The 19,281-nt window shown below is 45.5% G+C and overlaps 1 protein-coding gene across 1 annotated transcript; it reads right to left on the reverse strand.

Moving 5' to 3' along the window:
• Nucleotides 1-768: 768 nt before the first annotated feature.
• Nucleotides 769-19,280, reverse strand: YARS2 (tyrosyl-tRNA synthetase 2). Its single transcript, XM_040345861.1, has 5 exons — nucleotides 18,461-19,280; nucleotides 16,535-16,702; nucleotides 11,222-11,377; nucleotides 8,155-8,325; nucleotides 769-1,103 (listed from the first exon to the last, which is right to left on the reverse strand). Exons 1-5 carry the CDS (start codon nucleotides 19,204-19,206, stop codon nucleotides 944-946), a joined length of 1,401 nt encoding a protein of 466 aa, XP_040201795.1. The 5' UTR covers nucleotides 19,207-19,280; the 3' UTR covers nucleotides 769-943.
• Between the last annotated feature and the right edge of the window lies 1 nt (nucleotide 19,281).

Below are 19,281 nucleotides of genomic sequence, written 5' to 3' on the forward strand. Positions count from 1 at the left end.
GGGTTTTTAAGCCACGCAAATAACCTTACTACAATCTCCTCTGCTATGTTACATAATGTCTCTAGTGCATTTGCTCTTTTTAAAAAATGTTGCTGTGTACCTCATTTCAGAGCACCAATCAGCGCTCACGTGACTGACCGATTCTCTCTTCTCACTTGAGCTGACAGCAAAGCGGGCAGGCTGAGAAACCCTCGCTGACGTCAGCCAGGAGGAGAGGAGGAGAGAGGCAGCTGGTCACATGAGTGCACAGCGGTATTAAAATGAGGTATTATGAAATGAGGTACACAGCCGTCTTAAAAAAAAATGCACTAGGGACATTATTTCATATAGCATAGGGGATTGTATTATAAAAGCAGCGGGAGGGGAGGATTGTGGCATGGACGGAGCTGACAGGCAAAAAGGGGAGGAGGACACAAAAAAGTAGAGCTGCAGATGACAGAGGCATGTACACTGACCACGGTGTCAGGGCTCAGCAGCCATGATAGAACAAGGTCAGTTTACAGGGGGGAGAGCAAAACCAGGCAGGATCAGACAGGTATTTCAGGTGATACAGGGGACCAAATGACACAGCACAGGCAATGTGCTGTATAACATGCTTTAAGGGAACAGGATCCATTATTATTTTTTTTAAGGCTAAGGCAAGGAGAACAAGCCAGCCTGAACATTTAAAAATGATGGGTTTGCTTTACTAATCCAAATCATGTCCTGAACATCAGACAAGAACCTTCCTCTGCCACTTTTCAGAAATCAAAGTCAGTGGAAACCTAATTTTGATTAAAAATTCAACTGATCCAGTTTATTATAACACAGTATCATGTATATACAAAACAGTTTCTCACTTAGTGAGAGTAACAACCTTGTGTATAAAACCTGGAAGGAAGAAGCATTAGCTCGGGCGGGTATTCCTCCAGTACACACAGGGCATTTGGAGTGTTCTCTGTCTTCACAGCTGCAGCCACTTCACAATGTACAAGTTTTTCTTCCCCACCTTGATGAGAGACAGTCCGTTCCGGAGAATGTGCGTACCAAGCACAAGAACTTCATCTGGATTGGTCACCTTATTGTGGTTGAAACTGACTCCGCCTCTGCTGATTGTTTCAAAGCTAGAACAGAAAACACTCATTATGACTCATAACAAATGTATTTTATAGTCGGTACAATATAAGGCACCATACCAATTACAGCACACAACAGGGATAACCTATCCTTCACTGATGTCAACAGGCTGAAGTCTAATTAGCCACAGCACATTATTTTTGTAATGCTTTAGGACGACACACACAGCACTATTGTGCCGATCACTGTTCTTGTACCCGACAACCTGCAATGCAAAGAGATCCCTCCTTCGGTTTCAATAATTCTATGGAGTTGTACTTCCTCCACCCTTCCTGCTGCTTCTTGAATATTATCCCACCAGTCATCAGTTGGGCATGACCCAAGGAAGCAAAACCCTTCTTTTACCAAGATGTCCATCCTGCCACAGGGCAAGGCACGGTAAGTCATTAATGGGCTAAGATCAGTTACATAAAGCCTACAGGCAATACTGGGTAAAAGTTCTTTGCCACCTGCTTGATTTTTTTGCTGGTACAGCACCAACAGTTCATCAAAACTTCAGGTCCTGTAACAGTCATTTTGTGAGCTGAACCAATATGAAGGCGACAAATACAACATGTCATAGGGAACTAGGAACTGCACGATTCTAGCTAAAATGAGAATCACTATTTTTTTGCTTAGAATAAAGATCGCGATTCTCGCAGCGTAACATATTTCACATTACACAAAAAAACTGGGCCAACTTTACCGTTTTTTTTTTATTCGTTGAAGAGTATTTTTTCCCCAAAAATTGCATTTAAAAGACCGCTGTGCAAATACAGCGCGACATAAAATTTTGCAACAACCACCATTTTATTCTCTAGAGCCTCAGCTAACACACACATATATATATATATATATATATTCCAAGTAATTTAATTTTCTGGCAAAAAAATAACGATTTTAACTTTGTAACAAACAAGTGTCAGAAAAAGTTTTAGACTTTGAGTGGTTAAACTTCCCTCATGTCAGACCCAAGTTCATTCCTTTGGTCTAAGAACAAAGTTACAATGTTAAACTTTATAGTTCTCTACCAACACTGACAATGTTGTGAAAACCTTGGCTGTTTCTTTTCCTTTTGACAGCGGAGTGAGCACAGAACTCTCTACACGTGTTTTATGAATAAACCTTGAAATTCTGCATAGAGATCGTGAGAAGGGGTTGAATCGAGATCACGATTTTTTTAACGATTAATCGTGCAGCTCTATAGGGAACAGATAAAAAATTGCTTTGCTATGTGGCATATATAGCAGATGAATGAAAAAGTCCACATCCTCCATTCATAGGGCACTTTTCATCAGATATCTTCTATGAATAGAGCAGGGAGGCAGAAAGGGCAATCAAAGTTGGAACATTTGATGAGTACCCGTGACGGGTTCAGTCACTCATATTAACCCCGGCAGCACTGGAAGATCACAGTTGCAAAGGTATTCTGGGGCAGAGCACTGAAGATATAAAGCAGCACAGCAGTCACCAGCATAAGGGACACTTTTCATCTTTTGTATGTACAGTGCCTGCTGCTGATGTAAAAGAAAACCGAAGTTAGGCTTACCGGTAACTCTGTTTTCAAGAGTCTTCCAGGACAGCCCTGTAGATGTAGCTCCTCCCTCCGGGACAGGAAACACAATCACCCCCAATCATAAAAGGCGGTCCTCCAGGCCCTCTCCTCAGTTCATCCAAGAATTCCTGAAGGACTCTGAAAAACATAATCTTACCAACACATCGTTAGTACAAACTTCCATTTCCAGTTTAGAAAAACATACACCGGGTGGGAAGCCAGGCTGTCCTGGAAGACTCTTGAAAACAGAGTTACCGGTAAGCCTAACTTCGGTTTTACCCTTTCGTCTTCCAGGACAGCCCTGTAGATGATAGACAAGAAACTTACTTATCAGGGTGGGGTTACTGCTTGGAGGACCCTCCTACCAAATGCCTGATCCTTCTCAGACATCAAGTCCAGGCGATAGTGCTTGGCGAAGGTAGTATAACTTGACCACGTTGCCGCCTTGCAAATCTCTTCTGGTGAGGCTCCGGCCCTCTCAGCCCATGAACTCGAAACTGCTCTAGTCGAGTGTGCTTTAACAAATGGGGCTTGTAGGCCCTCTAACTCATAAGCCTTCTCTATTGCCATCCTGATGCATCTGGCAATAGAGGATTTAGATGCTTTATGTCCCTTCTTACTACCTGAAAAATTAACAAAAAGGGAATCGCTCTTCCTAAACTCTTTGGAAGCTTCTAAGTAAACTAAAAGGCACCTCCTAACATCTAATAAGTTCTGGGGTGCTCCCTCTGAGTCTGAGGTGGAACAAAAAGAAGGAAGGACAATGTCCTGTGTCCTATGGAACTTGGACACAACCTTAGGAAGAAAACTGGGGTCTGTTTTTAAAATAATCCTATCATCAAAAATTAACAAAAAAGGCTCCAAAATTGAAAGAGCCTGTAGCTCACTCACCCGTCTGGCTGAGGTCACTGCCACCAAGAGGACTGTTTTAAGTGTGACCCATTTCAGGATGGATTCCTCCAGAGGTTCAAAAGGTTTGCCTGAAAGTGCTCTGAGCACCAACGAAAGATCCCAAGAAGGACAGGTCGAAACCCTCACTGGCCTAGATCTTGATAAGGCCTTGAAAAAACTCCTAACGTATGAATTCTGCTGAAGGGAACACTGCAAGAAGACACTCAGGGCTGCTACCTGTACTTTTAGGGTGCTAGGGGAGAGACCCAGATCTACCCCAGCCTGCAAAAAATCCAGAATAGCTGGAATACCTGGATGATCTAACTCTTGTTCTTTCATCCAGGAACAAAATCTCTTCCAGAATTTGGCATAGATTGCTCTTGTAACTGGCTTTCTGCACTGTAATAGGGTGTTTATTACCTTCTCTGAGAAACCCTCTGCTCTCAATAACTGTTCCTCAGATACCACGCAGTTAGACTCAATCTGTCTATCTGCGGGTGTAGGATTGGACCCTGCGAGATCAGATCCTTCCGGATTGGAAGGGGAAACGGAGGAAGAATGCATAGTTCCTTCAGGATTGCGAACCAAGGCCTCTTTGGCCAACAGGGCGCGATCAAAATCAAGTCTGTCGCCTCCAACCGAAATTTCTGGAGCACTGCTGCTATCATCCTTACTGGGGGGAAGGCGTAGCAAATGTTGAACCTCCAGGGATTGGTAAATGCGTCTATCCTTAAGGCCTGGTCTCTGGGATGTATTGAGAAGAACTGGGTTACCTTCCTGTTCTTTTCTGAGGCAAAAAGATCTATTTCCGGAAGACCCCACCTCTGTGTTATCCGAGTAAATACTTCTTCGTTCAGGGACCATTCGTCCTGCTTCACTGGCTGGCGACTTAAGTAATCTGCCAGAGAGTTTTGAGTACCCTTTAGGTGGACTGCTGTCAGTGAAAACAAGTTGGTCTCCGCCCAGGAGAGGATTTTGTTGGATATTTCTTGCAAAGCCGGACTTCTTGTCCCTCCCTGCTTGTTCAGGTACGCAACAGCCGCTGCGTTGTCCGAACGAACTTGCAGGTGATGTCCTACCAACCTTTCCTGAAATGACTCTATTGTCCTTAGGATTGCCAACAGCTCTCTTTGGTTGGAAGAACGACTTGCCTCCGCTGGAGACCATGCTCCCTGGGCTACTGCTTCCCCTAGGTGGGCTCCCCAGCCCCAGGCACTTGCGTCCGTAGTCACTATTACTTCTACCGGGAAGGACCAGTCTAGACCCTTGCTCAGATTGTGATGTCCTCGCCACCACCACAACTTCCTCTTTACTTTGGCTGAGATTGGAATCAGTGACTCTAAATCCTGACTTTGGCCACTCCAGAGACGGAGCATAAGTTCCTGTAATGGGCGTTGATGATGTCTTGCCCAAGGAACTGCAGGGAAACAGGATGTCATGAACCCCAGGACTCTCATTACCTCTCTGATTGAAATCCACTGATTGGACTGTAGTTGGGCAACGGCCTGACTTACTTTGGTAACCTTTTCCTCGGGGAGATACATTTTTCTCTTTATCGAAGATATCTTGTACCCCAGGTATACCACCTCCTGGGATGGCACCAACTGGGATTTGTCCCGGTTGATTATCCACCCAAGTGAGGAGAGATACTCCTGCGCAACCAGTAAATCCCTTTCTAACTGTTGAGCCGATCTGGCCACAAACAGTAGATCGTCCAGATATGGGATTACTGTGATCGCTTGATCTCTGAGAGGGGCAAGAGCTTCTGCCAGAACCTTGGTAAAAATTCTCGGTGACGAGGATAGACCAAAGGGCAGGGCTTGGAACTGGAAGTGTTGAATCCCTAAAGTTGCCCTTACTGCTACCCTGAGAAATTTTTGGTAATCTGGATGTATAGGGATGTGCAGATAAGCATCCCTGAGATCCAGGGTCGCCATGTAACACCCCGGGAACAGACATCTTGCTACTGTAAAGATCGACTCCATTCTGAACCTTTTGTATTTTACAAATCTGTTCAGGGGCCGAAGGTTCAGGATCATCCTGAACTTCCCTGATGGTTTCTTTACTATGAAAACATGGGAATACACTCCCTGTCCCTGCTCCTCCAGGGGTACCGGAATTAGAACTCTCTGATCCACTAATTCTCCTAGCGACAGCATGAGAGCTTCTGCCTTTTCCCTGGGTGGATGAGTCACCCTGAAGTTCCAGTGAGGCAGTGACGCAAACTCCAGCCTGTATCCGTTCTCTATTAGACTTAGAATGAACGGGCTTGAAGTTGCCTTGGTCCATTGTGGGAGGAACTGCCCCAACCTTCCTCCCACGGGGACACAGGAGTCATTTCGGTTTTGGGGGGGGTTGAGGAGGATTAAACAGGATTCCTCCTCTATCACGCCCCTTGTGGCCTGCCCAGTGCTTCTTGGGTTGGCCTTCCTTCTTCTGGTTTTGCCAAAAGTTTGAACCCCTGAAGCCACGAAAAAAACTCTTTCCCTCAGCTTTTTTCTTTTTCTCAGGAAAGGCCTTCTTCCTGTCCTGAGTACGTTCCAAAGCCTCTTGGAGGCCGGGTCCAAAAAGGTGATCTCCTGAAAACGGAAGACCACACAATTTTAATTTTGAGGCGGCATCTCCCGTCCAAGTTTTTAGCCATACTGATCTTCTGGCTGCATTGACCAGGGCTGCTGACCTGGCAGCCAACTTTACTGACTCCTCTGAGGCGTCAGCTAGAAAACCCACTGCCTTGAACAAGAGTGGAAAAGATTTCAAAAGCTCCTGTCTAGAGGTACCGGCCAAGATGTGTGCCTGTAACTGGGTGAGCCAACACTCTAAGTTTCTTGCTACACAAGTAGCTGATAGAGCTGGTTTTAAACTGATCGCAGAGGCGTCCCAAGCTCTTTTCAATAGTAGGTCCCCCCTTTTGTCCATTGGGTCCCTAAGGGAACCTAGGTCATCAAATGCCAAATCTGTCCTCCTGGAGACCTTGGCTAAAGGGGCATCCAGTCTAGGAACTTTGTTCCAAGGATGAGACACATCTGATTCGAATGGAAACCTACGTTTGAGGCTGCCTGAAAAAAAGGGTCTTCTTTCAGGTTGTTCCCACTCTCGCAGAATCATATCAATCAAAGACTTATGAACCGGAAAAACCTTGGTTCTGGTCGCATTCCCCTGATACATGAGGTCATGCCGTGAGAGCTGAACCTGTTCCTCCTGGATATCCAAAGTGTCATAGATGGCATTCAGGAGATCCCCCACATCATCTAATGATAATTTGTATCTGGCCGCCCTGGAGGAATCCTCCTCTCCCTCTGATTCAGATGCTGAACCTGCCTGAGAGGAAACAACTGATCTGGGAGTTCTGTCTCTAATCTCCTCCTCTTCCTCCTGAATCTGTAAGGAAGGAGCACTAGAGGCCCTAGTTAGGGACGGGGCTGGAGCCTGCATCCTGTCTATCAGTCCCTTAAACGACTGAAATGTGGATGCCATTTCATCTTTAAAAGATGATAACATTTGGTTACAAGTGGTTAACGAACTTTCCTTAACCAAGCTATTAACACAGTCAGGACATAAAGGCTTATCCCAGTTAGAACTTAGCTTTGTCCCACACACTGCACATTTCTTCCTAGGAGGCTGGTTCTTATCATGGGCCTTGACCTGTTAAAATAAACAACACAGTTTGACCACATTACAACCAGCTAAACCTACATTCACCACTGTGAAAAGGTTTCCTAGAAGGTGCAGAACCCTCCACCAAACAGGCTCACCACCTAGGGGGGGGTATCTGGGGTAACAATCCCCTACCTAACAGAGTAAGCCATGTGCCATCACCAGGCCTTACCTGAGAGGTACCGGTGCCTGCTGGACCAGGATCGGAAATAGCCGCTGCTGCATCCATGGTCTTGTGTTATTCGTTTTCAGTCTCCCTGAACAAACACCGGCGCCGGGTCCTTCGAGTCTCCTCCGCGCCCTTTTTTGAAGTAGGAACGATACTTCCGGGCGCCCCCTGATGACGCGCTTCCGCCGAGATACACCTTCCTCTCTTTGGAACGCACGGAACCCGCCCCCTATCGAATACCGGAAGTGGCGCGCCGATTCGATGGCGTCTCTTACCCTCGCAGCCACGCCATCCGGATCACTTCAGGGGACGGATCCCGCCGTCAACGGGGTCCGACTCTCGCCGAGCTCACGGCGGAGGAGACTCCAGCTACGCTCTCTACCCCTAGGGCCAGAGGAGTGCTGAAGGTCTGAGGTAGGTTCTCTCATACATCAAAAAAGATACGTTCCCTGATTGTATCTCCTCCCGTCCGGCAGGAAACACAAAAAACTGAGGAGAGGGCCTGGAGGACCGCCTTTTATGATTGGGGGTGATTGTGTTTCCTGTCCCGGAGGGAGGAGCTACATCTACAGGGCTGTCCTGGAAGACGAAAGGGTAAAAACATTTGACTCAAAATGTAACTTTATGGCTGACCAGGGCAAGCTGGTGATTCAGATCATCATTATATACAAACTTAATGCAACGCAGCACTAGGAACTCCAGAAACTGGAATTCCTACAACACTACATCTGTTAGGGACTGTGTCACACTTCTATGTAAAGATGATAAAGATCAGCACCATACATACCCACGGGCACCTTCTGGGATAGCAGAAGCTTTCAGACAGGCATCTAGCACCCTGGTACCGGGTTCATGCAGCACTTCAGTGAATGGGGCTTCCTGGAAGAGCTCCTGCAGCTCCTGATCAGTCATGGCTTCCAAAGCGTCAATACTGCTATTGTACAGGGCCTGTGTGCACCTGAAGGAAAAGCAGTACAAAGATCACACTTTACAAAGTTTACTTCACTTCTGGCCTATCATTTCGCTCTTTCTGTAGAGTTACTTTTGTTAACAGGGCTAGGTTGCTAGTTTGATGCCCAACTTTTTTCTTTCATTACCACACAGGTGGGGATTGGCCAAAGTGGAAACAGATTGCAGTCAATTTAGTCTGGTACCAGGAATCCTACTGGCATGCATCTTTTGGCTCCGGTGGGAAGCTGGAGGACCAAGAGGAACATAACTAAACATAATGTGTATGGATACCAGAGCCAGCACTGCAAGGTCACAGTGATAACTTTTCATTCACTAGGCTGTTCAAATTGATGGAAAGAGAAGCTTTGATAATTTAAAGAGGATGATGGAGTGACTACTGCAGCTTGTGTTTGGGTGCCAGTCAGCTCTCTCAGCCATTGAGAGCGCTGATCGGGAGCCAGTCGGCTGCTGGTTTTCCAGAACGCTCAGCCGGCTTCTGTTGGACCAGCTGACATACAGACGGGCCGAATGTTGGACAGTTTTTATTAAACCAGCCTATGTCTCCCGACATTCGGCCCGTGTGTGCTAGGCATAACTCTAGGTTAGTTTGGGCCCAAAAAAAAGAACATTTCCATTACCAAAAAATGCGGCTGTTGTCAGCACTGCATAAATTGTATGTAGTATTGGTTATATACAGTATACCTTAGCACGGGCACCACCCTGGCCACAGCACCTGCCTTCTAGGATGTGGCATAGCCTATTCACGCTGTCCACAACGCCACCTTGTGGTGACAGCCTCTATATAAATTGTTCATTTAATTACATGGGATTTGTTTGTTACCTTTAGTTACATTTTGTTTACAATGTTATTATAATTTGTTTATATCTTATGATGATGTCTTATTTACAGCTTCAAACATCATCAAATTATTACTACTATCACATACATCCTTTCATTATACATGCAGCATACAATCCTGCCTACTGCGAGGTCCCACAATCTGTTCCGTAGCGCTTTTGGAGCCTTTCCTTCCCACAGGCCGGGGGGGGGGGGGGTGGGGGGGGGTGGGGTGGATGAGTTTGGACTGTGCTGGGTCCTTTTTAGATCCCCTTGTCTAGAGTCAGTTTTTTTTTTCAAAAGGTGGAAGTGATTATAAGTGTGTGTGTGTATGTGTATGTGTATATATATATATATATGTGTATGTGTGTATATATATATATATATATATATATATATATATATATATATATATATATGTGTGTATGTGTATGTATGTATGTATATGTATATATATATATATATATATATATATATATATATATATATATATATATATATATATATATATATATATTTATTACACACACATACTTACACACACAGTATCTCACAAAAGTGAGTACACCCCTCACATTTTTGTAAATGTTTTATTATATCTTTTCAAGAGACAACACTGGAGAAAGGACACTTTGCTACAATGTAAAGTAGTGAGTGTACAGCTTGTATAGGAGTGTAAATTTGCTGTCCCCTCAAAATAAGTCAACACAGCCATTATTGTAATTTCTTCTGTTGTCACACGAAAAGCTATAATAAAATATTTACAAAAATGTGAGCGGTGTACTCACGTTTGTGAGATACTGTATACTCGTTACACAAAAATTATTGGTGCAGTTCCCCCAGCTTTGTAAACTGTTTTAAAAGTGAACATCACATTGTTGGCATTTAAACACATTGGAATAAAGTTTTAATGGTGTGATGTACCATTTTGGGGCACAAATCAGAATCCCATTATTACATGGTTTGGTTGTTTAATATACAGTATACGATGCTGTTTTCTGACAGTGGTACTGGGATATTCCATCCTGTTCCCAGATTAAAATCAAGTTGGGCAGTGCTCAGCCATCCACAAGAAGCCTTGTCTTTTCTATTAATAAAAACCAAAGTTCCTCTGATTGCCTGAGGTGGGGTGGATTACGTCACAATCCCCATCTTAGCCAAAGCAGACCTTGTAGTAATTCATAAAAATACAAGGCTTCCTGTGAATGGCTGAGCAACCTTACTTGATTTTGTTCTAGGAATGGATAGGAAGTCTCCATACCACAGACAGCACACAGTTCTGAATACTGTATGTATACTTCCTGTCCTTTGGTGACATCAAACATGTCTTCCTCGGCTGATCTCCATCACATGCAGGATTAATAGTTTACACAACGACGATAACCTTATCTAAATTTACGTTAATTTCTGGCAAAATCAAAAGGTGTCAGCTGTATTTGCTTAAAATGTACTTTGCTTGAAAAATGCCATTGAGCTGGGCTTTAAAGCAAACCTGCACAAAACATGAAAGCTTAAAGTGATTGTAAATGATCACCTACTAAAAATGACCCAGTTTAAAAAAAAGAAATGAAAGGCAAAACATTTTTAAATAGATACAATAAAAACATTATAAAAACCCTTTTCCCTTTTTATAAGTGATCACATTCCCCCTGTTCTCAGAGGGAATGTGATCTGAGGGGGAGCTGAGGGGGAGAAGCAGCAGCACACGGAGCTTCCCAGTGAATGGCCGTGCAGTGGGGGTGTGTCAGGACAAAACTGATCATTGGAAAAGAGCATACAGAGTTCGAAGCATAGCTAGAGAACTGACCACACGGTGTGCCCTCCTGCTTAGTGTGGTGATTTTTAATAGAAAAGCAGAGGAAGCAATACAAAGATAGAAGGATACTTTCTCATACAAGTACATGGTACAGCAGACACATATCAGGAATATGAAGTGTTGGGGGTAACAAGCACTCAATATATTGAGTTCCCTCACAGAAGAACAGACATCTCTTCTTACAATCTAGCCAATGAGACGTTGCAAGAGAAAAAAGCAGAATGTGTAGAGAGAGATGTGGCCTCTCACCTCTTGGCGGACTCCAAACCTTCCTTGTCATGGACCAGTTTTGTCACCTCCGCAGCCAGTCTCTTGTGTGGGATTCTCTTCTCCGGCTCCTTGCTATGCTGCTCCATGATGTGCTCAATCTCCGGCAATGGAATGAATGTGAAGAGCTTTAGGAAGCTGCAAAATTTAAATAATTACACTAAAGGGCAATTTGTAAACATACCAATTGTTGTTAAAGAGGAAAAAGGTGCCACATCCCTAATGGAATATACTGAAGCAACAAAGCCTCTTAATGGGACATTGTAAAGGCATGAAATACATATATGTAACAAATTCACAGTAAGCTTGACTTGTACACATTAAAAGTGTATAAAGTTTTGTACCTATAAGGCTTACCTAAAGGTACAAAGATACCAGGGGAGTTCGTTCCTCTTTGAGCGTTTGCTGCTTCAGTATAATTAGTAAATATAGGCAGACAGGCGCAGTGGGAGGGTCTATTCAATATTCCAATAGCACACGTTCCTGGACTTTTAAAGATGGCTCATAGAAAGAAGGTGGGTGCTGAAACCATCAAACAAATAAAAAATAGTCGCCATACTGCACAGTGGGAGGGCTCTGCTACAAGAAATAATGAAAGCGCCAATTGCCAGGAGATGACCTCTTTGGTCTGTAAATGCATCAATTCCAATTCATTCAAATCAATGCATTGACTTTTTACAAGAGATTTACCACAATTTTTACTAACAAACATTAATGTTTCCACTTTTCACCAATCATTAGATGTGGTGGCTGCATTAGTTTTCTTTTTAGGCTCCCCCCCCCTCTGTTTTCACCTGGAGACCTGGTCAGTAACACACCTTTTGTAGAGTGCACCCACTCTGGATGAAGGAGCAAAGGTGTACCTTTGGAGAGTAGCATTGTTAAGTTGGGGGAGGAGGAAGTTAGTGTATCTAAATCTGCTAGTAAATCTAACAAAATGCAGCCAAACTCTAGCTAACCATTTTTAACCACTTAACCACTTAAGCCCCGGACCTTTAGGCAGCTAAATGCCCAGGCCAGGTTTTGCGATTCGGCACTGTGTCGCTTTAACAGACAATTGCGCGGTCGTGCGACGTGGCTCCCAAACAAAATTGGCGTCCTTTTTTCCCCCACAAATAGAGCTTTCTTTTGGTGGTATTTGATCACCTCTGCGGTTTTTATTTTTTGCACTATAAACAAAAATAGAGCGACAATTTTGAAAAAAATGCAATATTTTTTACTTTTTGCTATAATAAATATCCCCCAAAAACATATATAACATTTTTTTCCCCTCAGTTTAGGCCGATACGTATTCTTCTACGCAATAAGCGTTTATCGATTGGTTTGCGCAAAATTTATAGCGTTTACAAAATAGGGGATAGTTTTATTGCATTTTTATTTTTTAATTTTTTTTTTACTACTAATGGCGGCGATCAGCGATTTTTTTCGTGATTGCGACATTATGGCGGACACTTCGGACAATTTTGACACATTTTTGGGACTATTGTCATTTTCACAGCAAAAAATGCATTTAAATTGCATTGTTTATTGTGAGAATGACAGTTGCAGTTTGGGAGTTAACCACAGAGGGCGCTGAAGGAGTTATGTTTCACCTAGTGTGTGTTTACAACTGTAGGGGGGTGTGGCTGTAGGTCTGACGTCATCGATCGTGTCTCCCTATAAAAGGGATCACTCGATCGATGCGCCGCCACAGTGAAGCACGGGGAAGCTGTGTTTACATACGGCTCTCCCCGTTCTTCAGCTCCGGGGAGCGATCGCGAGGGGGCGGCTAGAAACGCCCTCATCCCGGATCGCTCCCCGAGGATTTCTGACCGCCGCATGTAGCGGGGGGGTTCTGATCGGACCCCCGACCCGCAGAAAGGCAGGGACGTATGGGTACGCCCATCTGCCTGTACGTGCCATTCTGTGGACGTAAATATACATGCAGCGGTCGTTAAGCGGTTAAGGACCGGCTCACATACATCATATACGTCGGCACATTAAAAATGAATATCTCGGTAACGGCAGCACCTGCTGCCACAACCGAGATATCCATCTTTAACGTGGCCGGTCCAATAAACGATAACGGTGGTCTCCACGGAAGATTCGTCAAGAGATCACCCCCTCCCGCCGCGATCTGGTCTTTCACGCTGCTTGGCTGGGATACGAGTGGGAACAAGATGGCCCCCACCCGTCTCCAACGTCACTTCCGCCCATACATCTTAAAGGCACATTTTTCTGTTGTCATTTATTTCAAATGACAATTTTTTTTTTTTTATTATTGCATTTTAGTCTATATATGAGATCTGAGGTATTTTTGACCCCATATCTCGTATTTAAGAGGACCTGTCATGCTTTTTTCTATTAACAAGTGATGTTTACATTCCTTGTAATAGGAAAAAATGTGACCCATTTTTAAAAACAGTGTAAAAATTAATAAAATCAAGTAAAATAAAGTGCCCCGATGAGCTTGGCGCGCAGAAGCATACGCGAGTTGCGCCCACATATGAAAACTGTGTTCAAACCGCACAAGTGAGGTATCACCGCGATCGTTAGAGCGAGAGCAATAATTCTAGCCCTAGACTTCCTCTGTAACTCAAAAGATGCAACCTATAGATTTTTCTTAAACGTCGCCTATGGAGATTTTTTAAGGGCAAAAGTTTGACGCCATTCCACGAGCGGGCGCAATTTTGAAGCGTGACATGTTGGGTATCATTTTACTCAGCGAAACATTATCTTTTACAATATAAAAAAAATTGGGCTAACTTTACTGTTGTCTTATTTTTTGGGGGGAAAAAAATCAGTGCGCTTGTAAGACCGCTGCGCAAATACGGTGTGACAGAAAGTATTGCAATGACCGCCATTTTATTCTATAGGGTGTTAGAAATAAAATATATAATGTTTGGGGGTTCTAAGTAATTTTTTAGCAAAAAAAAACTTGTAAACAGAGTCTGAAAAACAGGCTTGGTCCTTAAGTGGTTAAGCAGTTAAAGCAGCATTTTTTTTTTTTACTTTTGGGATAAAGGAATTACATAAACAAATAAATGAAAGCCGATTGTTGAAAGCATGCCAGTCAGTGTTAAATGGGTTGTCTCATCTCTTGAACTGCCACATCTGCAAGAGAGCTTGTTCTTTTGAAAAAAAAAAAAAAAGACTCACTGGCTGGATCACCAGGTAAAAATAAAAGAAAGAAAGCCTAAAAAAAACCCGAATGCAGCCATAACATTTAAGGAATGGTAAGCTGTGATACACTATATTACCAAAAGTATTGTGATGCCTGCCTTTACACGCACATGAACTTTAATAGCATCCCAGTCTTAGCCTGTAGGGTTCAATATTGAGTTGGCCCACCCTTTGCAGCTATAACAGCTTCAACTCTTCTGGGAAGGCTGTCCATAAGGTTTAGGAGTGTGTATATGGGAATGTTTGACCATTCTTCCAGAAGCAACATTTGTGAGGTCAGGCACTGGTGTGGACGAGAAGGCCTGGCTCACAGTCTACGCTCTAATTTATCCCAAAGATGTTCTATTGGGTTGAGGTCAGGACTCTGTACAGGGCAGTCCACCCCAAACTCACTTATCCATGTCTTTATGGACCTTGCTTTAATCCTAAACCTTATGGACGCCCTTCCCAGAAGAGTTGAAGCTGTTATAGCTGCAAAGGGTGGGCCAACTCAATATTGAACACTACGGACTTAGACTGGGATGCCATTAACGAGCGTGTAAAAGCAGATGTCCCAATACTTTTGGTAATATAGTGTATATAATACATGTTTGCTTTTGGGTTTAATACCAACTTCATCAGACTGGGCATTCATCTTCTAAATCTGAACTAGAAGTCAGATAGGTTGTTACATCTACTTTATAAAACATCAGTGCTGATATCTTGAGAAATAAAGTGAAATACTAGTTGCTCTGCTAAAATAATTCTGTACACTAGATGGTGCTAAGAGGGCGTCTGTAGATAACCAATAGGCAGCTATGATGCTGAGCTCAGAGCTACTACATCAGAGAGAGAAAGCATGTAAGGGGGTCTGAATCAGGGCCTCTTTTAGCAACATCCTGGGAGTTTTCCAGTCTGCTTAATAAAGTACATAAATGGCCTTCCACCTAGACTCTAGAGCAAGGGCATTAGTCATAGTTGGTCAAAGCTGCACAATTTGTTTTTATCTACAGACAAGCCTCATCTGCATAGGCTGTTTTTTGGTAAGGGTGAACTTTCCTTTAAAGACACTTTAACATTGTATTACACTACATCAGGGCTCGACAATATCCGGGTGACAGGTCGCAATTGCGACAAGTGTGACCTGGCGCCCGCCGGTAATTGAGGCCGCAAAGGCACGGCATCAATTACCGGCCGGCGGGGGAGCACGGAGGCACAGGTGCCTCCGGAGGTGGGTGTCTCCGTGCACCCCCGCCGCGGGCCCGCGACGGCCGGTAATTGAGGCCGCGGCTTTGCGGCCTTGTGAAGTCCCAAGTTTCCTTCTGTGACCTGGCGCCATCTGGTGGTGGCCGTTGGCATTACAAGTAAAACCAGTTCTAATGTGTAATTTCTCACAGTTTTCACTGCCATCTTCTACCCTCTAATTAGAACCCCCAAACATTATATATATTTTTTATTCTAACACTCAGAGAATAAAATGGCCATCGTTGAAATACTTTCGGTCACGCCGTATTTGTGCAGCGGTCTTACAATCCCACTTTTTTGGGGAAAAAAATATACTTTTTTTAATTAAAAAAATAAAGAGAACAATAAAGTTATCCCATTTTTTTTTATATTGTGAAAGATAATGTTACGCCGAGTAAATTGATACCCAACATGTCACGCTTCAAAATTGCGTCCGCTCGTGGAATGTCGACAAACTTTTACCCTTAAAAATCTCCATAGGCGGCGTTTAAAAAATTCTACAGGTTGCATGTTTTGAGTTACAGAGGAGGTCTAGAGCTAGAATTATTTCTCTCGCTCTAACGATTGCGGCAATACCTCACATGTGTGGTTTGAATACCGTTGACATATGCGGGCGCTACTCACGTATGTGTTCGCTTCTGCGTGCAAGCTCGTCGGGACGGGGCGCGTTTTCTGGCTCCTAACTTTTTTAGCTGGCTCCTAGATTCCAAGCAAATTTGTCAAACCCTGCACTACTTTCACAACAATCACATGAATCCATCTTTGCAGTATGTACTTTTTATTCATCAACGTTTTTCTAATTCATTATGTTAGCAGGTTTACGCTTCTGCTGGGTACCACAGCAGTGGAAAAAGTTGGTAGTGCTTTGATTTACACGAAAGACTTTACAAATCTCAGAGAGATTCTCACCGCTCTACACTGCTGTCATGTTGCCGGACGAAGAACTGATACAGTTCAAATGGAGAAGTCTTGGGTCTGGTCAGCCACAAAGCATTCCCTGCTGACTTCCCCAACTTATCTCCAGTAGTGCTTGTGATGAGAGGCATGGTGATCCCAAATACGTCTTCTCCTGTGGTCCTGCGGGATGAAACACACAATTATATAGAGACCGAGGGCAAATCTCTACAATACCAGCAGGTCTGTGTATGTATATTCCATGTATTCAGTAGCTGGCTCAGGAAAGGGATTGATATGGTGGACAACCCTTCAATACCATAGGCTCAATTCACAAAGCTAAGGAATAAACCCGCTGTCAGCTGACGTCACTCAGTTGGTCCAGGCTCTGGATTGACCCAAATTTTACAGTTGGGATCCACCAAGATGCCTGGACCAGCAGCTGGCACAGCCTTTCAAAGGGCCACTGGTTGGAATCTGGGCATCTCGCTCCTGCCCGCTACACAGACCGGTGCTCCAGTGAGGGTCAGAGCAAAGAGTTTGATTGCTCGGTTCTCAGTCTTAGACGCTGCGGGGGACAGATGCAGCATCAGATCGATGTTGCATCCACCTAGGTGAGTATAAAAGTATCTTATAGAAAAAATTAAAAAGAAAAAATACTTATTTCCAACAACATCAAAATGACGTGCTGCACGTAAATGTGTTAGATCTTCGCACAAGTGTTCTCGTGCCACTGTGTACCACCCAGTGTGATTCTCGGGGGTTATACCTATTCCCTCTGCAGAGAAGGGGGTCCCGGAGGTTATACCTAGGCTCTCTGCAGAGAAGGGGGTCCTGGAGGTTATACCTAGGCCCTCTGCAGAGAACGGGGGTCCCCGGGGGTTATACCCAGGCTCTACAGAGAACGGGGTCCCGGAGGTTATACCTAAGCCCTCTGCAGAGAAGGGGGTCCCGGAGGTTATACCTAGGCTCTCTGCAGAGAAGGGGGTCCCGGAGGTTATACCTAGGCTCTCTGCAGAGAAGGGGGTCCCGGAGGTTATACCTAGGCCCTCTGCAGAGAAGGGGGTCCCAGAGGTTATACCTAGGCCCTCTGCAGAGAAGGGGGGTCCCCGGGGGTTATACCCAGGCTCTCTACAGAGAACGGGGTCCCGGAGGTTATACCTAAGCCCTCTGCAGAGAAGGGGGTCCCGGAGGTTATACCTAGGCCCTCTGCAGAGAAGGGGGTCCCGGAGGTTATACCTAAGCCCTCTGCAGAGAAGGGGGTCCCGGAGGTTATACCTAGGCTCTCTGCAGAGAACGGGGTCCCGGATGTTAAACCTAAGCCCTCTGCAGAGAAGAGGGTCCCGGGGATTATACCTAGGCCCTCTGCAGAGAAGAGGGTCCCGGGTAGGGTTGCCACCTCATCCCTTTAAAACAGAACACATATGAATTACACAGGTTCTGAGGCTAATTTAATGCAGGTAAGGCACCAAATGAGTCTAATTACCACCTTAATTAGCCACAGAACCTGTGTAATTCATATGTGTTCTGTTTTAAAGGGATGAGGTGGCAACCCTAGTCCCGGGGATTATACCTAGGCCCTCTGCAGAGAAGAGGGTCCCGGGGATTATACCTAGGCCCTCTGCAGAGAAGGGGGTCCCCAGTGGTTATGCCCTGGCCCTCAACAGAGAAGGGGGTTATACATCTAAGCCCCGCAGGGAAATTGAGGGGCAGGGGTTATAGGTAGGACCCCTGTGGTGGTTGGGGTTATGAGTCTAACGTCTCCATTAGAGGGCCCCAGGGTTATACACCAAGTCACTGTGGCAGTAGTTATATGGCCATCCTCTGGTCTGATCCTCATGGCGGTGCCCCCTGTGGTATGGCATTGGAGTAGGCACCACCTCTATGAAGATCAGGGAACGCTCGGCACCACCATAGGAGTAGGGATGGCGTTGCTCTCACCTCTGGATGTAGTCGTGGCCAGACATGAGGTTGCCCAGTTGGTCGGTGCCCCCCAGCTGTATGCGGCAGCCATGGTTGCGGTTCAGGTAGTAGAAGTCATAGGCCTGGAAGACCTGGTAGGTGAACTCGGTGAGACTCATGCCCTCAGGGGACTTGAGGCGGCTCTGTACGCTGTGTCGGCTCAGCAGGGTGCCCATGCGGAAGTGTCTGCCCACCGAGCCCAGAAAGTCCACCACCTGCCATTGCCGGTACCAGGCGGCATTGTCCAGGACAGTGAATCGGCCCGAGGGCCGGTTTTGGCCCTCAGGGACCAGCGACTGTGAATTAGTGAAGAGGCGGTCCAGACACTCCCGCAAGCCCCGCACGTTCTCCGCCAGCTGCTCCGCACCCAGCGGATCCCTCTCCTGGCTCCTCCCACTCGGATCCCCGATCTGCGCTGTGGCTCCGCCGATGACGGCGATGGCGTGGTGCCCGGCCCGGTAGAAGCGCAGCAGGCCCATCACAGCCAGCAGGTTGCCAACGTGCAGGGAGTCCGCCGTGGGGTCGAAGCCGCAGTAGACGGTTTGTTGTCCAGAGGAGAGGAGCTCGGGCAATTGTAAGGGGGCGCTCTGCGCCGGGAACATGTCCTTAAAGAGCCCCCGCCGGGCCCCGGACGCTAACGGGTTGGAGAAGGCCGACATGAGACGAACGGGGCAACGGGAGAGCCGGGGCACCCAGCGGGCGGCATGCACTAAGGGCGCCGCCATCTTTAGGGAGCGCGGAGACTGTTGGGTAGTGTCAGCTGGCGGATGCCGAGTGTGCGCGTGCGCAGGTGGCGCAGT

The sequence above is a fragment of the Rana temporaria genome, chromosome 3, assembly GCF_905171775.1.
Source record: "Rana temporaria chromosome 3, aRanTem1.1, whole genome shotgun sequence".
Lineage (NCBI taxonomy): Eukaryota > Metazoa > Chordata > Amphibia > Anura > Ranidae > Rana > Rana temporaria.